The sequence below is a fragment of the Pituophis catenifer genome, unplaced genomic scaffold, assembly GCF_029215685.1.
Source record: "Pituophis catenifer annectens isolate HBS135680 unplaced genomic scaffold, rPitCat1.0.hap2 SCAF_1, whole genome shotgun sequence".
NCBI classification, from domain to species: domain Eukaryota; kingdom Metazoa; phylum Chordata; class Lepidosauria; order Squamata; family Colubridae; genus Pituophis; species Pituophis catenifer.
In genome coordinates, this window is record NW_027256881.1 from 97,159,699 (window position 1) to 97,174,862 (window position 15,164).

The following is a 15,164-nucleotide window of genomic DNA, read 5'->3' on the forward strand; positions in this document are numbered from 1 at the left end:
TACCAGCCTTTTAACTGCTTGCAGAGCTGTACTGGTCTACCCATTTGTTTTTGGAGCGCTCTGGTCTACCACCACACTGCCTTTTACACTGATCAGCTGTAGGAGGCCCTTTGAAGCCCTGCGGCAAGAGTTTAAACAGTTTTTTTCCTTCTAGCCGATCAGCTGGGACTCGGGAGGCAGCAAATAGATTAGGGGCAGGGCCAAATAAAAGGTAAGAATAACGCAGGGGATGGGTGGGATGGCCCAGCTCCCGAACAAAGAGAACCGGTTCAGTGACGTCATATCATCACCGCTACCGGCTCGGATGAACCGGGCCGAACCAGGAGGAACCCACCACTGATACATACCAAGGATCTGCTTTTTTCCAATGATATTTGGTTGTAAAAGTGATGAGAAGTAAAACCATTTTCATCAGGCAGAAGATGTATCGAAATGTCTATTTTTCTTTATATAGGATGTGCACACTGGTAAGCATCAACCCTTTAATAAGGAAAGCATTGCTACAACCTAATCTTACGAAGATTTGAGAATCTGCACACAAATGGTTTGTTCCAGATCAAATAAGCAAATCAATTTTTTAAATTGCTTCATGTGCTAGTTTCTTGCCTGCAATATGCTGTTTTGCATAGAACATTTTATATCATTATATGCGACTTCAAAAAAGCAGAACCATTTAGTCATCACCAAGTAACAGACAGTTCATGTGATGAAAATTGAAATGATAAACATTAATGTGAAGACTGGTCGTAACTGATTCATCTTTGTTCATCTAACATTTTATTGATTACATTTTTGAAAACTTTTTTTTAAAAAAACATACCTTGTTAAACCTTTACCAGAATACACAGAATGATAATATGCACTGCTTTCTTTGATGCCAATACCATAATAGTGATATCTGTAGAGAGGGAAAAAGGGTATTAACAAAGATACATGAATCATGTGCCTGATGGATGGTGCCAAGAGCTCATTTTATTTCTGTTTATATTTGTGTGTGTGCGTTGCTCTCTTACCATAAGGAAGGCTGAGCGTCAAAGAATTGAGGCCTTTGAACTATGGTGCTGGAGAAGACTCCTGCGAGTCCCTTGGACTGCACGGCAATCAAACCAGTCAGTCCTAGAAGAGATCAACCCTGATTGCTCTTTAGAAGGCCAGATCCTGAAGATGAAACTCAAATACTTTGGCCACCTAATGAGAAGGAAGGATGCACTGGAGAAGAGCCTAATGCTGGAAACAATTGAGGGCAAAAGAAGTAGGGAATGGCAGAGAATGAGGTAGCTGGATGGACTCACTGAAGCAGTAGGCGTGAACTTAAATGATCTCCAGGGGATGGTAGAGGACAGGAAGGCCTGGAAGAAAGTTGTCCATAGGGTTGCGATGGGTCGGACATGACTTCGCAACTAACAACAACAACAACTTGGTCTCTTTCCTCAAACACACATGCAGATAGTCGTCGACTTACAACCATAATTGAGCCCAAAATTTCAATTAAGCTAAAAGTCGTTAAGTGAACTTTGCCCCATTTTATGACCTTTCTTGCCACATTTGTTAAGTGAACCATTGCAGTTGTTGAGTTAGTAACACGGTTGTTAAGTGAATATGGCCTCTCCGTTGACTTTGCTTTTCAGAAGGTCGCAAAAGGAGATCAAATGACCCAGGGATAGACTGCGCCCATCATAAATATGAACCAGTTGCCAAGCATCTGAATTTTGATCATGTGACCATGGAGATGCTCCAATGATTGTAAGTATGAAAAATGGTCATAAGTCATTTTTTAGTGTCGTAACTTTGAACAATCACTGCATATATATATATATGTGTGTGTGTGTGTGTATGTGTGTGTGTATACATATATATATATATACACTTTATATATATACTATATATATATATATATATATATATATATATATATATATATATATATATGTGTGTGTGTGTGTGTGTGTGTGTGTGTGTGTGTGTGTGTGTGTGTATGTATAGTTAATATTTCGGGTTTCTTCCCGTGTAATTGTGGATATATCCCTAAAAGGGTAGAAGCGACGTTTCGGCAGAATCCCATCTGCCATCATCAGGCTTATGCCAGTAGTCATAATAGTAGTCATAATGACTACTGGCATAAGCCTGATGATGGCAGATGGGATTCTGCCGAAACGTCGCTTCTACCCTTTTAGGGATATATCCACAATTACATGGGAAGAAACCCGAAATATTAACTATACACACATACATACCCGTGAAAACTTACATAAACATATATATATATATATATATATATATATATATATATATATATATATATATATATATATAAAGATGTACTTCATGTCAATGGCATTCTGCAGAGATGTCATGTATCACATCAAAGACACACAGATGTACGCACATGCATACAGCAACAGATTTATGATGGATTTGGAAAAAGCAACAGAGCTAGAGGCAGAAAAAGGTAGGCTGGATCTGTTTAATTTGTATTAGCTTGGAAAGAAATAAGAGCAGTGATGCTCATTGTTAGCTTTCTCATTAAAACTTCCAGGAAGAAACCAGCCAGGCTGATTTTTCTCACCCTCCTTTTCCATGTGCATGAACATCTGTCCCTGTGCTGCAAGCAAACCTGACTAGAGCATATGCCAACACAAATGATAGCTGATAAGGCAATGATATGATTAAGCTGCTCAGGGACTTGCAATAACTCCTTATCGCAAGGCCAGCTGCCATATCAGTTTTATTAACCCACTAAATCACTTTTAATAAATAAGATAATGCCTTTCAGAAAAGGTGGAAGGAAGTTAAGATTTAACGTTGATCAAAGTCTAACCCCCCCCCCAAAAAAATTAAACTGCAACAGGAATTCACAGTCCCAAGGGGTCTACAGGTAGTCCTTGGTTTACAACAGTTCATTTAGTGATCATTGGAAATTACAACATCATTGAAAAAAGTGACTTATGACCATTTTTTCACATTTATAACTGTTGCAGCATCCCCATGATTTACATTCAGATGCTTGACAACTGGTTCATACTTATGATGGCCGTAGTTCTATCCCTGGGTCATTTGATCCCCTTTTGTGACCTTCTGATAAGCAAAGTCAACGGAAAGGCCAAATTCACTTAACAACCATGTTGCTAATTTAACAACTGCAGTGGTTCACTTAACAAATGTGGCAAGAAAAATCGTAAAATGGGGCAAAACTCACAGTAACAAATTTCTCACTTAGCAACATAAACTTTGGGCTCAATGATGGTTGTAAGTCAAGAACTACCCTGTTTCCCCTAAAATAAGACATCCCTTGATAATAAGCCCAATTGGGCTTTTGAGTGCATGCGCTAAAATAAGCCCCCCCGAAAATAAGCCCTCCCCGAAAATAAGCCCTCCCTGAAAATATTTAAAATATTATAAATAAGCCCTCCCTTAAAATATTTAAACACATGCACAGCCAGTCCCCGCCATTTCCTCTGGTTAAGGTTAGGGAGACAGAGTTGGAAATCAGGTAAGATGGCAAGAGGAGCCCCATCTTGCTCTATGCGCCCCAAGGTAATAAGACATCCCTGAAAATAAGGCCAAGCACTTATTTCGGGGTTCAAAAAATATGACGGGGTCTTATTTTCAGGGAAACATGGTACCTGTATTCTGTGACCCATACACATATTACCTTCAAAGGAAGACCCTGCAATACTGCTGAAGTTAGCTCTCACTCAGACTAAATCTAGGCTGAATTTATTTCTCTCATTAATTCCCACTAAGTTTATATGCATCCAACTGTCCCTGGATTGTCATAATCATTGTATATGATCCTTGCTGACTCCTCTTTTTCCTTCATTTCAGTTTCATTTTAATGGTACACTTGACTTAAACATTATTTGCTGTTCTCTACTGCTGATCTATAATGCTTTTGCATTACTGTTCTACTCATTATAATTCTTTATTTTCTTCTTCACTCTTCTCTTGTCCGAGTCCCTTGTTTTTCTCCTCATACCACACCTTGTTTGCTGCTATGATAGTAAGAACTATGGTAGCAACTAAAGGCAATGGATCTGATAATAGCAATGGATCTGATGATAGCAGTGGCACACTCTACTGAATGTCACCTGTCATCTCTATGAAGGAATTTTCTCTGAAACTCCAGAAAACACTTGACAGTAATTTATAACAATTATAGGTTAGAAGAGAGACAGTTTTTTTTTTTACAGTAGTTAAAGCACCAGGCAAAAAAGCAGAAGACCATGATATGATTATTTTGTGTGTTACTTTAAATATTAATGTTATGAAATGTAGTAAATAAAATTAACACAAGTTGTTAAAAACGCTATGAGATTGGTAACTAAATTTTAGTTGCTCCAAGAGCAAATATGTAAGCCAGTTTAGTGTGGTATTTAGGGCATCAGGCTAGAAACTGAGAAACCATAAATTTTAATCTCACTTTAGATACAAAGCCAGCTGGGTGACCTTTGGCCAGTCACTCTCTCTCAACCCTAGGAAGCGTGCAATGGCAAGCCACTTCTGAAAAACCTTGCCCAGAAAACTGCAGGGACTAATCAAAGCAGTCTCTGAGAATCAGACACAATTGAACAGGGGAAAAAAAACAACAAGATATTTTTGTGGGGGAAAAAATCGGCTGACCCTGGTGCACAAAAGATAGCCAGCTACAGAATGCAAATGAAAAATCTGGGAAATGCCCTGTCTTCTCAAAGATACAGGAAATGCCAGGCATTCGTTCTGGTTTAACTCAAGTCTCACATCTTCTTCCTTCGGCTCAAAAGAGAATTCCTCCAAGTTAGCAATCATTAAACACACTACCAATGTAATAAATTCCTCTATCATTATAAGGCTTCTATTGTGGGTAGGAAATGAGCACCTTCAGTTCCTGCGGGTATTGTTTGACTCCAATCCCTATCAGCCAAAGTGTATGTACTTTTGGCCTAATCCAACTTGTCTTTCCAAAACCTATTATGCTAGACAGCAAGAGACTAAGGTTCCTGCACTCACTCAGTATCTAAGGTGCTGGTTTCTTAAATGATGAAATTGCCTTATTACAATCACAATCACGAATATTCAATTAAAAAATGATGAATAATATCATTTTAAATATATATTATATAAATTATATATTATATAAATATAATAATAATAATAATAAAATGGTGCATAAGCGCACCAGTGTGCCTACCATCCCTGTCCTAATGTTTCCTTTTATATTTATCCATTTCATGTATTCATAATCATGTTTATACTTATATCTGTTACCTAATGCATGCTTAACGAAATAAATGAATGAATGAATGAATAAATAAATGAATGAATGAATGAATGAGCAAAAATTACACATTCCCTCCTCCCCAGAAAAGTATTCATACACTATCCCTGAAGCTCTCTCTCTCTCTCTCTCCCTCTCTCTCTCTCTCTCTCTCTCTCTCTCTCTCTCTCCTCTCTCTCTCTCTCTCTTTTTTTTTTCCTTTCTTCATTTTTTCACTACCCATTTGCTGACAAATGAACTTCTTTCCGTATCCATTCAATTCAAACAATTTCATGACCAGGAAATTCACATAAGAATTTCCATCATTTAAAGTCTTCTCCTTTTTTTTTCCTCATAAGAAAAGGGGGTAAGGGTGGGGAAGACTACATTGGCAATATTTTAAATAAAAATATACAGCCAGTTTGGTATAGCGGTTAAGGCACTAGGCTAGAAATGGAGAGATTCTGAGTTCTTGTTGTGCCTTAGGCAAAAAGCTGGGTGACCTTGAACCAGTCACTCTCTCTCTGCCCTAGGAAGCAATGGCAAATCTCTTCTGAAATCTTGCCAAGAAAATTGCAAGGACTTGTCCAGGCTGTTGCTAAAGTCAACATTGATTGGAAAGTACACAATAAACAAACAAAAATATAATGAGAACTTCTCTACAGTACTATGTCATTTGGGGTGCTATTCCATCACCTCATGATCCCTTCCATTGTAACCCAAATATACCTCCCAATTCTCTATAAAGGGTTTTCAGAGATTATAAGGATCTGGAACATGTGGGAAATGGGAAATTATGGTTTTCTGTAAGAAAGTCAATGCAACTTCAGAAGAAACATGGGAATTGCTACACCATGCTATACCCTTTATAGCAGATTTCCACACATCTGGATGTCTTTCAGATATGTGGATCTTCACTTCCTATAATCCTCTAGTTAGCATGGTGTTTGTGTCTCTTGGAGAATTCTGGGAATTGAGATTCAACGAAACATAGACCATTGTCAGTTTGGGATTGGTTACTCTAAAAAGTGTTTTTCAGCTAATAATACATTTGGATTCCATCTACCTCTATCAAGAATGCATGACTTTGTCTAGATAAGCATGAATTTAAAAAGTGTAGCTCCTAAGAACTTACTTTGAATGGCCTCTTGTACCCAGCCGCCTAGTGGTGAGGAGAGGAAATTTCTGTCGAATTGTCTAAAGAAAAAGTCAAATATTAAACAATTGAAACTGGTAAATTCAAAATGATTTTATTTTTACTTTCTTACAATATCTGTTCTAATTGGCCCTTCTATAAGTAATTAATTTTGTTAAATTCATTTTAATGATCAGGGGCAAAAGAGTATTAAACTTATGAAGTGGAAATTGCAACAAAATATGATCATGCTCCCATCAAAGGTAACAGGTAACAGTAACAGAATTGGAAGGGACCTTGGAGGTCATCTAGTCCAACCCCCTACTCACACTGGAGACCTATATCAGGGACCCAATATTACAGAGCAAATGGAATAGCGTCTCTTTGGAATAGTATAACCCAACCAGTTATACTATTCCAAGGAGCTGCTATTCCATTTGCTCTATAAAATTAATAGGATATGTTACCATCAAAGCTTATCAGAGGTACATTGTATTAAACAGAAATCCTTCTCTGAAATTCCCTTCCTTAAAAAAACCCCATTGTTCCTCCTCCAATTTCCCACAAAATTATCTTAAAATTCAGTTTTATTGGAATTTGGCTTTATTAAAATGTATTCACGTTGAATTATCATGTCGTGAACTACTATTGGAAGACTGGGGTCTTGAAAAGAGGTAAATGATGGAATGAATAAAAATAGAATGGTGCTTAGAAACTTGCTTAATATCAGAATTCAACCAATAATCTGCTGAGCCCTGGGCGCAGCAGACTAAAGCACTGTTATTAACATCAGCTGCCTGCAATTACTGCAAGTTCAAATCTCACCAGGCTCAAGGTTGACTCAGCCTTCCATTCTTTCTAAGGTAGGTAAAATGAGGACCCGGATTGTGGGGGCAATAAGCTGACTTTGTATAAATATACAAAAGTATAAAGGCTATTGCTTAACGCATTGTAAGCCGCCCTGAGTCTCCGGAGTCTCCGGAGAAGGGCGGCATATAAATCATATATATATATATACATATACATATACATATACATACATATATATATATATATATATATATATATCTTTTTTGTAGGTTTCATGTGTATGTCTCTTTAGCCAGGTTCTAGCTATGTAAACCAAGATATTATGCAGCCCTAGTCCAGTGATTTCATACATACATACATACATACATACATACATACATACATACATACATATGCCTGTAGAGATATGTTTCTTTTAGTCCCAAAGGGTGGGTAGACAGACAGCTAGACAGAAATAGCTTTTTGAATTATACTTCTTTCATTCAACAATGCTATTGTAGAGCTGAAGGATAGTGACCAGTCATGTGGATCAGAATTCAACTGATGAAAAATTTAATAAGAGAACACATCTACATTACAGCTTCATATACATGCTCTGTAGCTCCACCCAAAGAATCTTAGAATAGTGTTTGGAATACAGTTTGATTTGGAAATATCCTTTGATACTGGAAAACTGGAAAAGGAATGACTATCAGTTTAAATGAAACAAGACAAGTGATACTGTTACCACAGAGATTTTCAGTGAGATTTCAGGGATTTTTTTTTCTATAGATATTTCTTGCCTGAACTAGCAAGTCCCACTGTTATGTCATTCGAATGCAAAATCTGCACACCTAAAAATGTATCACTCAGTTCTAAAAACACTCTCATGTTTTTTCTACTACATGAAGAACAAGGGGTCAAATAAGTTTGCCCAATTGATACAAGTGAGGCTTGTAGCTCTTTTAATATCATTGATGAAACTACCAGAATAACAGAGTTAGAAGGGACCATGAAGATATTCTAGTTCAAGTCTCAGGAGACCCTATACCAGGGGTGTCAAACTGGATTTCTTTGAGGGCCAAATCAGAATTGTAGTTCTCCTCCATGGGCCAGTGGGGGAGGTGGAGAGACGAGACGAAATGCATGCCTCCTGCAGCACCCTGCCGGCCAAAATGGGGCACAGGGGGGCCACATCCGGGGCCCCCACACCTCATTTTCGGCCTCCCCGGCCTCCAGCAGCACTCTGTCGGCCAAAAGTGGGCCGCGTGGAGGCCTTGCAGCCCATTTTTGACCAGCAGAGGCACTGCAGGCTGCTCCTTTGATATTTCCAGGCCGGCCCCATGGGTCAAATTTAAGCAGTTTGACACCCCTCCCCTATACCATTCCAGACAAGTGGCTGTGCAGTCTCTTCTTAAAAGACTGAGTGATGGCGCACCCTCAACATCTGAAGGCAAGCCCTTCATACATCTTCATACATACATTCATAGTCCTAGGCCCAAAACGGGGCATGGGGGGGGCGGTGCATCCCCCCCCAGCCCATTTTTGCTCCCAGTGGGGTGCAGGAGGCCAACTGCTGCCTGTCACACTCCCTGGCCATGCCCACCAACTCACGCCCACTGAACAGGTAGTAAAAATTTTTTGAATCCCACCACTGTTCGTACCCCCATACATCTATAAAACAATTGCATTTCAATTAGTAACTTTCCCAAAAGCTGTGTGTTCCTTTGGCAAATCAATTTAATAGCTAATTGAGAGAAGCAACTCTGACATTAAATGGAAATGCGATTGCGAAGAAGCCTTCCGCCTTGGCCCCTTGGTTTATCTAACCTGATACAGTCTAAAGCCTGGCTTTGAAATTTACTTGCACAGTGAGCATTTGAAGACAAAACAATAGTCTCTGCCTCAACAGATATCATAACCCAGCAATCAACACTAAAACAAATAAGGAGACAGGTAGCAAATAGGAAAAAAAGATAATCCTGCTATTTTCAAAGCTAGAAGAGGGATTTTTTAAAATGTTTATAGTCAGCTGTGTTCTCTTGGTTCTGAGTCATTTAATATCATAGGGAGATGTGAACCCCAAATTTCATTAAACTAATGTGTTTCGGGTTTTTTAAGGCAATTGGAAGCAATTGTGGATGTTTGAAAAAGACTGATCTCTGAAGCTGTCTTGGTATTTAGTTTCACCAGCTCCTAGTAATTTGGATTTAATTTGGAAAGGCCACCTCTCACGTTGATTAAATGATTCCAGCTTTTAAGTAGAGTAGATGTTGGGGGAGGAAAATATCTACAATCAGCACTCTTTCCTCACAAAAGTTACATTACTTTCAACTTTGCCAAGCTAATTATTTCCTTTCCAATATCCTACACTCCTTAAAGCAGTGTTTCTCAAGCTTAGCAACTTAAAGATGTGCCTGGAGAATTCTGGGAGTTGAAGTCCACACATGTTCAAATTGCTAAGGTTGAGAAACACTGCCTTAAAGCAACCTGCAAACCTCTTGCTTCCATATTAGAAAATAAATAGAGCCACAAATATCCCCTCAGCAGCAGGATTTAAACTACTCTTAAGATGCATCAGTTGCAGATTTCCTCAATCCTGTTTTTGCCAAACAAGTCAGAGCTATTAATTATATAAGTCAAGGGGAAATTTTCTTCTAATTTAAGACTAAATAAGGCAAGAAGATCAAATGGGTTAATTACCTTCCCAAATGTTGCAGCACAAGCAGGCTCAAGTTTCTCCTTCCTACAGAAGTCCAGGTAGTGAGTATAAAGGATGCATCGGGGCAAACAAACTCCTTCACAGACAATGTAATTTTCTTCTAACCTGTAGATAAAAAGCAAGCCAAGGATTTTAAAAATGGCTCTTATAGTTTTGCCATATTTTTTCACTGTTACTACCAAGCTTATAATATTTTAGAGAGGTTTTAGCCTTCAAAGTATAAAATATTTTAATTTCCCCCCACTACCTATTCTATTCTATTCTATTCTATTCTATTCTATTCCATTCCATTCCATTCCATTCCATTCCATTCCATTCCATTCTTTAAATTTCTATAGCTGTCTATCTCATTCTAATTGACTGAGCAGTGAACAATATCACAATTAAAACCATTAAAACCCCCAAAAAACTAAGCTCTAGTAACTAAAGAAGTGGTCCTATGAAATTCTTCATAGGTCCCATTGCAAATGGTAATGTTGACTTACTAATGTATATAATTAATTGAAATTAAGAAAAGCTGTTGCTTGGTCATGTGTGAAAAAAATCATCCTTTACTTTGATTGGGATTGGTAATATTACACATACATACAGAAATGCTTCTTTGAAATTGTCACTTGCTGTGCCCAGGATGGTAGACATACAAGTAGGAAAATGATGTGATAAATCCACAGGATATTTTTGGGGGCTGAATATCAGGTTCAGTGTTAAAACTTGGAGAAAAAAACTAGACTGGAATTTCATTACATCTATAAAAGCAATTATTTTGTTGACCACAAAGTGATTACTGTACATAGTTTTTTTTATTAGTTTCTTTACTAAAAATATAAACATGAGCTTCAGATGAATTAAAGCTGCAGTTATGTAGCTAAATAGATATATTAGCATCAGAACCACCACATCAGCATTCAGCTGTGGCTGGCAATTAATTTTTTCAATTGGCTTTAATAAGTGCTAAGAATTTATGAGTCAACATCTTAACTGCTAATTCCTGCAAACGGTTGGCAACTAGAAAGAGGCAGGTAGAAATATGAGAATTGGTCTCAGATTGGTTTAGACTTGGTTTACTATGACATATACTATCTATTAGCTCAACTTTTACAGAATGCTTGTATATATTTCTTTGTTAAGTACTTCATTATCAGAGATTACTATTGTTATTATGTCACATTTATATCCTGCCTTTCTTCTGTAAACCCAAGGCACAGCAAACTGGGAGCTCCCTTCCCATCATGACAACAGTGATAGGAGGACAGACCTGGAGTCACCAAGTGAGCTACAGGATTGAGTGATGACTTGCACCTGGATATCTCCTATTCCAATCTTCTACTTTAGTCACAAGTGTTCACTGGCAGGGGAAAAAAGAGGCAATCCTGATGGCTCAATGGCTGCCACAAGGTAATTTCTCCAGCTCTATAATGAAAGAGGCTTATCATTGCTTTCTGGAATATTTTTCCCACTTCCCAATCAAGTCTACAGCCCGACGGTTTTTTGGCAGCCTTCCATCCAAATGCCAGCCAGTTAAACCTGATTTTGTTTTAGCCTTTTTTGAACTCAGCCAAGGTACAATGTTAAAAATGTATGACTACAATATACTACTCTGAAATTGCCTAGGATTTTATTAAAGGCTATAAGCAATAGTAGACAAAACATTACTTATAACTTCTTGGACCACTCTTGCAGAATTTTGCAAATTCTATTCTATTCTATTCTGTTCTATTCTATTCTATTCTATTCTATTCTATTCTATTCTGTTCTGTTCTGTTCTGTTCTGTTCTGTTCTGTTCTGTTCTGTTCTGTTCTGTTCTGTTCTGTTCTGTTCTGTTCTATTCTATTCTATTCTATTCTATTCCATTCCATTCCATTTCACTCCACTCCACTCCACTGCACTCCACTGCACTGCACTGCACTCCACTCCACTCCACTCCACTCCACTCCATTCCATTCCATTCCATTTATGGCCAAAAAAGCCCAAAAGGAATATTGTTTCTGAAATTTCAACCAAACAGATGAACAGAAAAGTTCAGTTAAATCAATACATTTATAATCTCTTTCCATAAAATATATAATCCAGTTAAGTGAAACTGTAGTGAAATTTTCACAAAAACAGGTATTTACATTAGATGGCTGAATTACAATAGTAACAATGTATTTTCTCAGATTTATTTTTATAAATCTTGCATTGATAGAGTTTTTCTTGTCTAAAATTATTGGCAGTTGACTTTCGTCCTTGACCACCCACAAGGGATGATGGGGGGAAATGACATTGTGTGACATTTGCATGCAACCTCATTTTGAGATCATTGTAACTTCTACCAGATGACAAGATTTCCTTTTTCCCGTGACAATACAGAAAAAGCTAACTAGCACACATTGTATAGTAGAAAATAATTTCTCATACATTAAAGCTTCGTTGGTTGTTTAGCCTACCATTGCAAAGTGAGTTGTGTCTGCTTCTTTTTGTCCTTCATAATCTGAGTGATTGTTTTCTTTGGAGGCAAATATTTGCTCAGAGATTTTATCTTGTTTTCTTGACTCTCTCCATCCTCATCTTCTGAAGAAATGGGTTCACTTCTGAAATGAATTTCTGTGTGCCAAAACATTTAAAAAGAGAATGTATGTATTTATCTACCTCTCTATCTTGTAGATTAGATTAAATAATGCTATGTAGATAAAATTAAATATATTCCAATGGATTGTTGAGTATTGGATGATATATCTGGGGCAACAGCTGCCAGATTAATCACTGAAAATGTTTAATTCATTTATAACTTTCTCTGATGATGCAAATGGAAATGAAGGCAGTAGGAAAAGTACTTTTTTGTCCATTTGCTTACTGTACAATGATAATCTCATGATTTGCAGACTCCATATGTCTGATAATTTTGGGGTATTTTTAAGTCTGTTTTTCTCATCCAAATATAAAAATCAGGAAAAATGTTATTGAGATTACACTAACAAAAATACTTTACTGAGAAAATCTGATTTGGTACAGGACTCTTTGGCCAATACAGTGTAAGAGATAGGCCATTTGAGAAGGAAAATAAACAAAAATGACATGTATAAGCAGTGGAAGTCCCTTCAAGAAACACTAACATTTTGACTATATGAACCTATTGTAAAATGTGATGCTGCTCCCTCATTCCATATGCCAAAACCCAAATCCAACAGTTTGTTGCATGTTGGCTTTGAGCCTTTAGATATTTAGATGAATAAAGAATTCTGTATCACTTGGAAAATTACAAACTCCAGCATCAGAAAACATTGCACCATATATCTGCAGGTAGGTAAAGCAGCAGTTAGATAAATACAAGAGGCCTCTGCAAGATCAAAGAGACTTTGGATATTTCCACTTCCACTTGGAGTATATATGCATGGGGATATATGGAAAAATATATGGATACACAGAAGATAGATGATAGATAGATAGATATAGATAGATAGATAGATGATGGATAGATAGAAATAGATAGATAGATAGATAGATAGATAGATAGATAGATAGATAGATAGATAGATAGATGATAGACAGAAATAGATAGATAGATGATAGATAGATAGATAGATAGATAGATAGATAGATAGATAGATAGATAGATGATGGATAGATAGAAATAGATAGATAGATGATAGATAGATAGAAATAGATAGATAGATAGATAGATAGATAGATAGATAGATGTAGATAGATGATTGATAGATAGATAGATAGATAGTTAGAAGTAGATAGATGATAGATAGATAGATAGATAGATAGATAGATAGATAGATGATAGACAGAAATAGATAGATATATAGATGATATAGACAGACAAACAGATAGATAGATGTAGATGATAGATAGATAGAGGTAGATGATAGATAAACATAAATATAGATATGGAAATTGCTTCTTAGGATCAGAGGTAAGAGACAAAGTGATAACACTCATTTTGTATAACATGAAGAATTTTGAATAACTGAAGGCAAAACTTTTGCATCAAACATTCCATAAACATATATCCACTGGGTACAGAATAATGACATTTCCATCTTTGAATCTGTTGTCCTCAAACAAACTTTTTTTGTTTGTTTGTTTGAGCATCTTTACCCAACCTCTCTTCATCTCAAAGACTGACACAGTGCAAATGCATGTTTTCACTACGACCATATTGGTCTCTTTTGGGCTGAAATTCTTCCCAGGTGACTTTTCCAATAAATAAGTGACAGGGGAAGCCAACAATGTGTTTATGCTGGAGCCCTTCCCCTTCCCCATGGCTATCCAGGGCTCAACCTGGCACCCTCTTTCAAGATTTGACTGATAATCCATAACAAGCCTTTCCCATCTTGAATCTGCCCATAGCAGAAACATGCCCTGGGAGTATCTTTTTTCCGCTGTGTCCCTATGATGTTCCTTTCCTCCCGGGGCCAATGAGCAAGGCAGACTTAAATCACTTTAATTGTACAAGTGTCACCTTTTATTCCTATACTGTCCAAAGGCAGCATCCTGGTGGATAAAATTTTTGTCCCCCAATACCTTGGCAGCAAGACTTCACTTACACCATAGGATGTTCTGCCCCCACGAAGATGGGGGGGAGGCCCATAGTAGATGGAAATTCCCCAAGGCCAGCAAGGTGCTTTTCTATCCTATTTACAGGAATCAGGGAATGGAAAAGGGAAAGTGCCCAAGCGGAAGTCTATCCCGACCTTCCATCAGAAGAGGCGGCTGAACACAGACACCTCTAGGTCCAGCCAGGTGATGAAGCAGGTTCCCCTCAGACCGAAAGTGGCACAGATATTAACCAGGTTGAAGGCAACCGAGGCGCCCAGTTGCTTTTCCGCCCAGCTCCGAACCTGTTGGAAAGTCGCCCTCACCTGCCTTGATCCCTTGCAGTCTGCCGCGCAGCGAATCGACCTCGGACAGCGGCTCTCCGCAGGGCGAAACCTGAAGCAAACCTCTGGAGAGCAGCTCGCCATAGGAGTCCTCCAAGGGTTGGCTGTGCGCAAAGGCGCCGTCGACCCTGGCCGGGTACTTGGCCATCGCCTCTTCAGGACTCGGAGCCTTTCCTGTCCATGGAGCGTCGGGGAAAGGGACCGGGGCGCGGGGGGTGGGTTGCAGTTGGGATCGGGTGAAGGGGAGGATCGCTCGGGAGCCAAGCAGAGGGAAGCGCAAGGAAAGGTCCGGGGGGGGTAAAGATGCGCGATGGTGGACGGACAGGTGGCTGAGGCCGGGTTGGAGAGTTGACTCGACGGAGGGAGACGGGCGGTTTTTAAAACGCGCTCGGGCTCCAGTCCTGGACGAGGAGGAG

The 15,164-nt window shown here is 38.4% G+C and overlaps 1 protein-coding gene across 1 annotated transcript in view; it reads right to left on the reverse strand.

Annotated features, from left to right (window-relative positions):
* Positions 1 to 14,896, reverse strand: part of RFX6 (regulatory factor X6) — a 47,649-nt gene extending 32,753 nt beyond the window's left edge. The window contains exons 1-5 of the mRNA XM_070953012.1: positions 14,674 to 14,896; positions 12,307 to 12,463; positions 9,861 to 9,984; positions 6,369 to 6,430; positions 821 to 898 (exon numbers count right to left, since the gene is read on the reverse strand). Of these exons, the coding sequence (XP_070809113.1) occupies positions 821 to 898; positions 6,369 to 6,430; positions 9,861 to 9,984; positions 12,307 to 12,463; positions 14,674 to 14,896 (644 nt within the window). The remainder of the gene's footprint in view (positions 1 to 820; positions 899 to 6,368; positions 6,431 to 9,860; positions 9,985 to 12,306; positions 12,464 to 14,673) is intronic.
* Between the last annotated feature and the right edge of the window lie 268 nt (positions 14,897 to 15,164).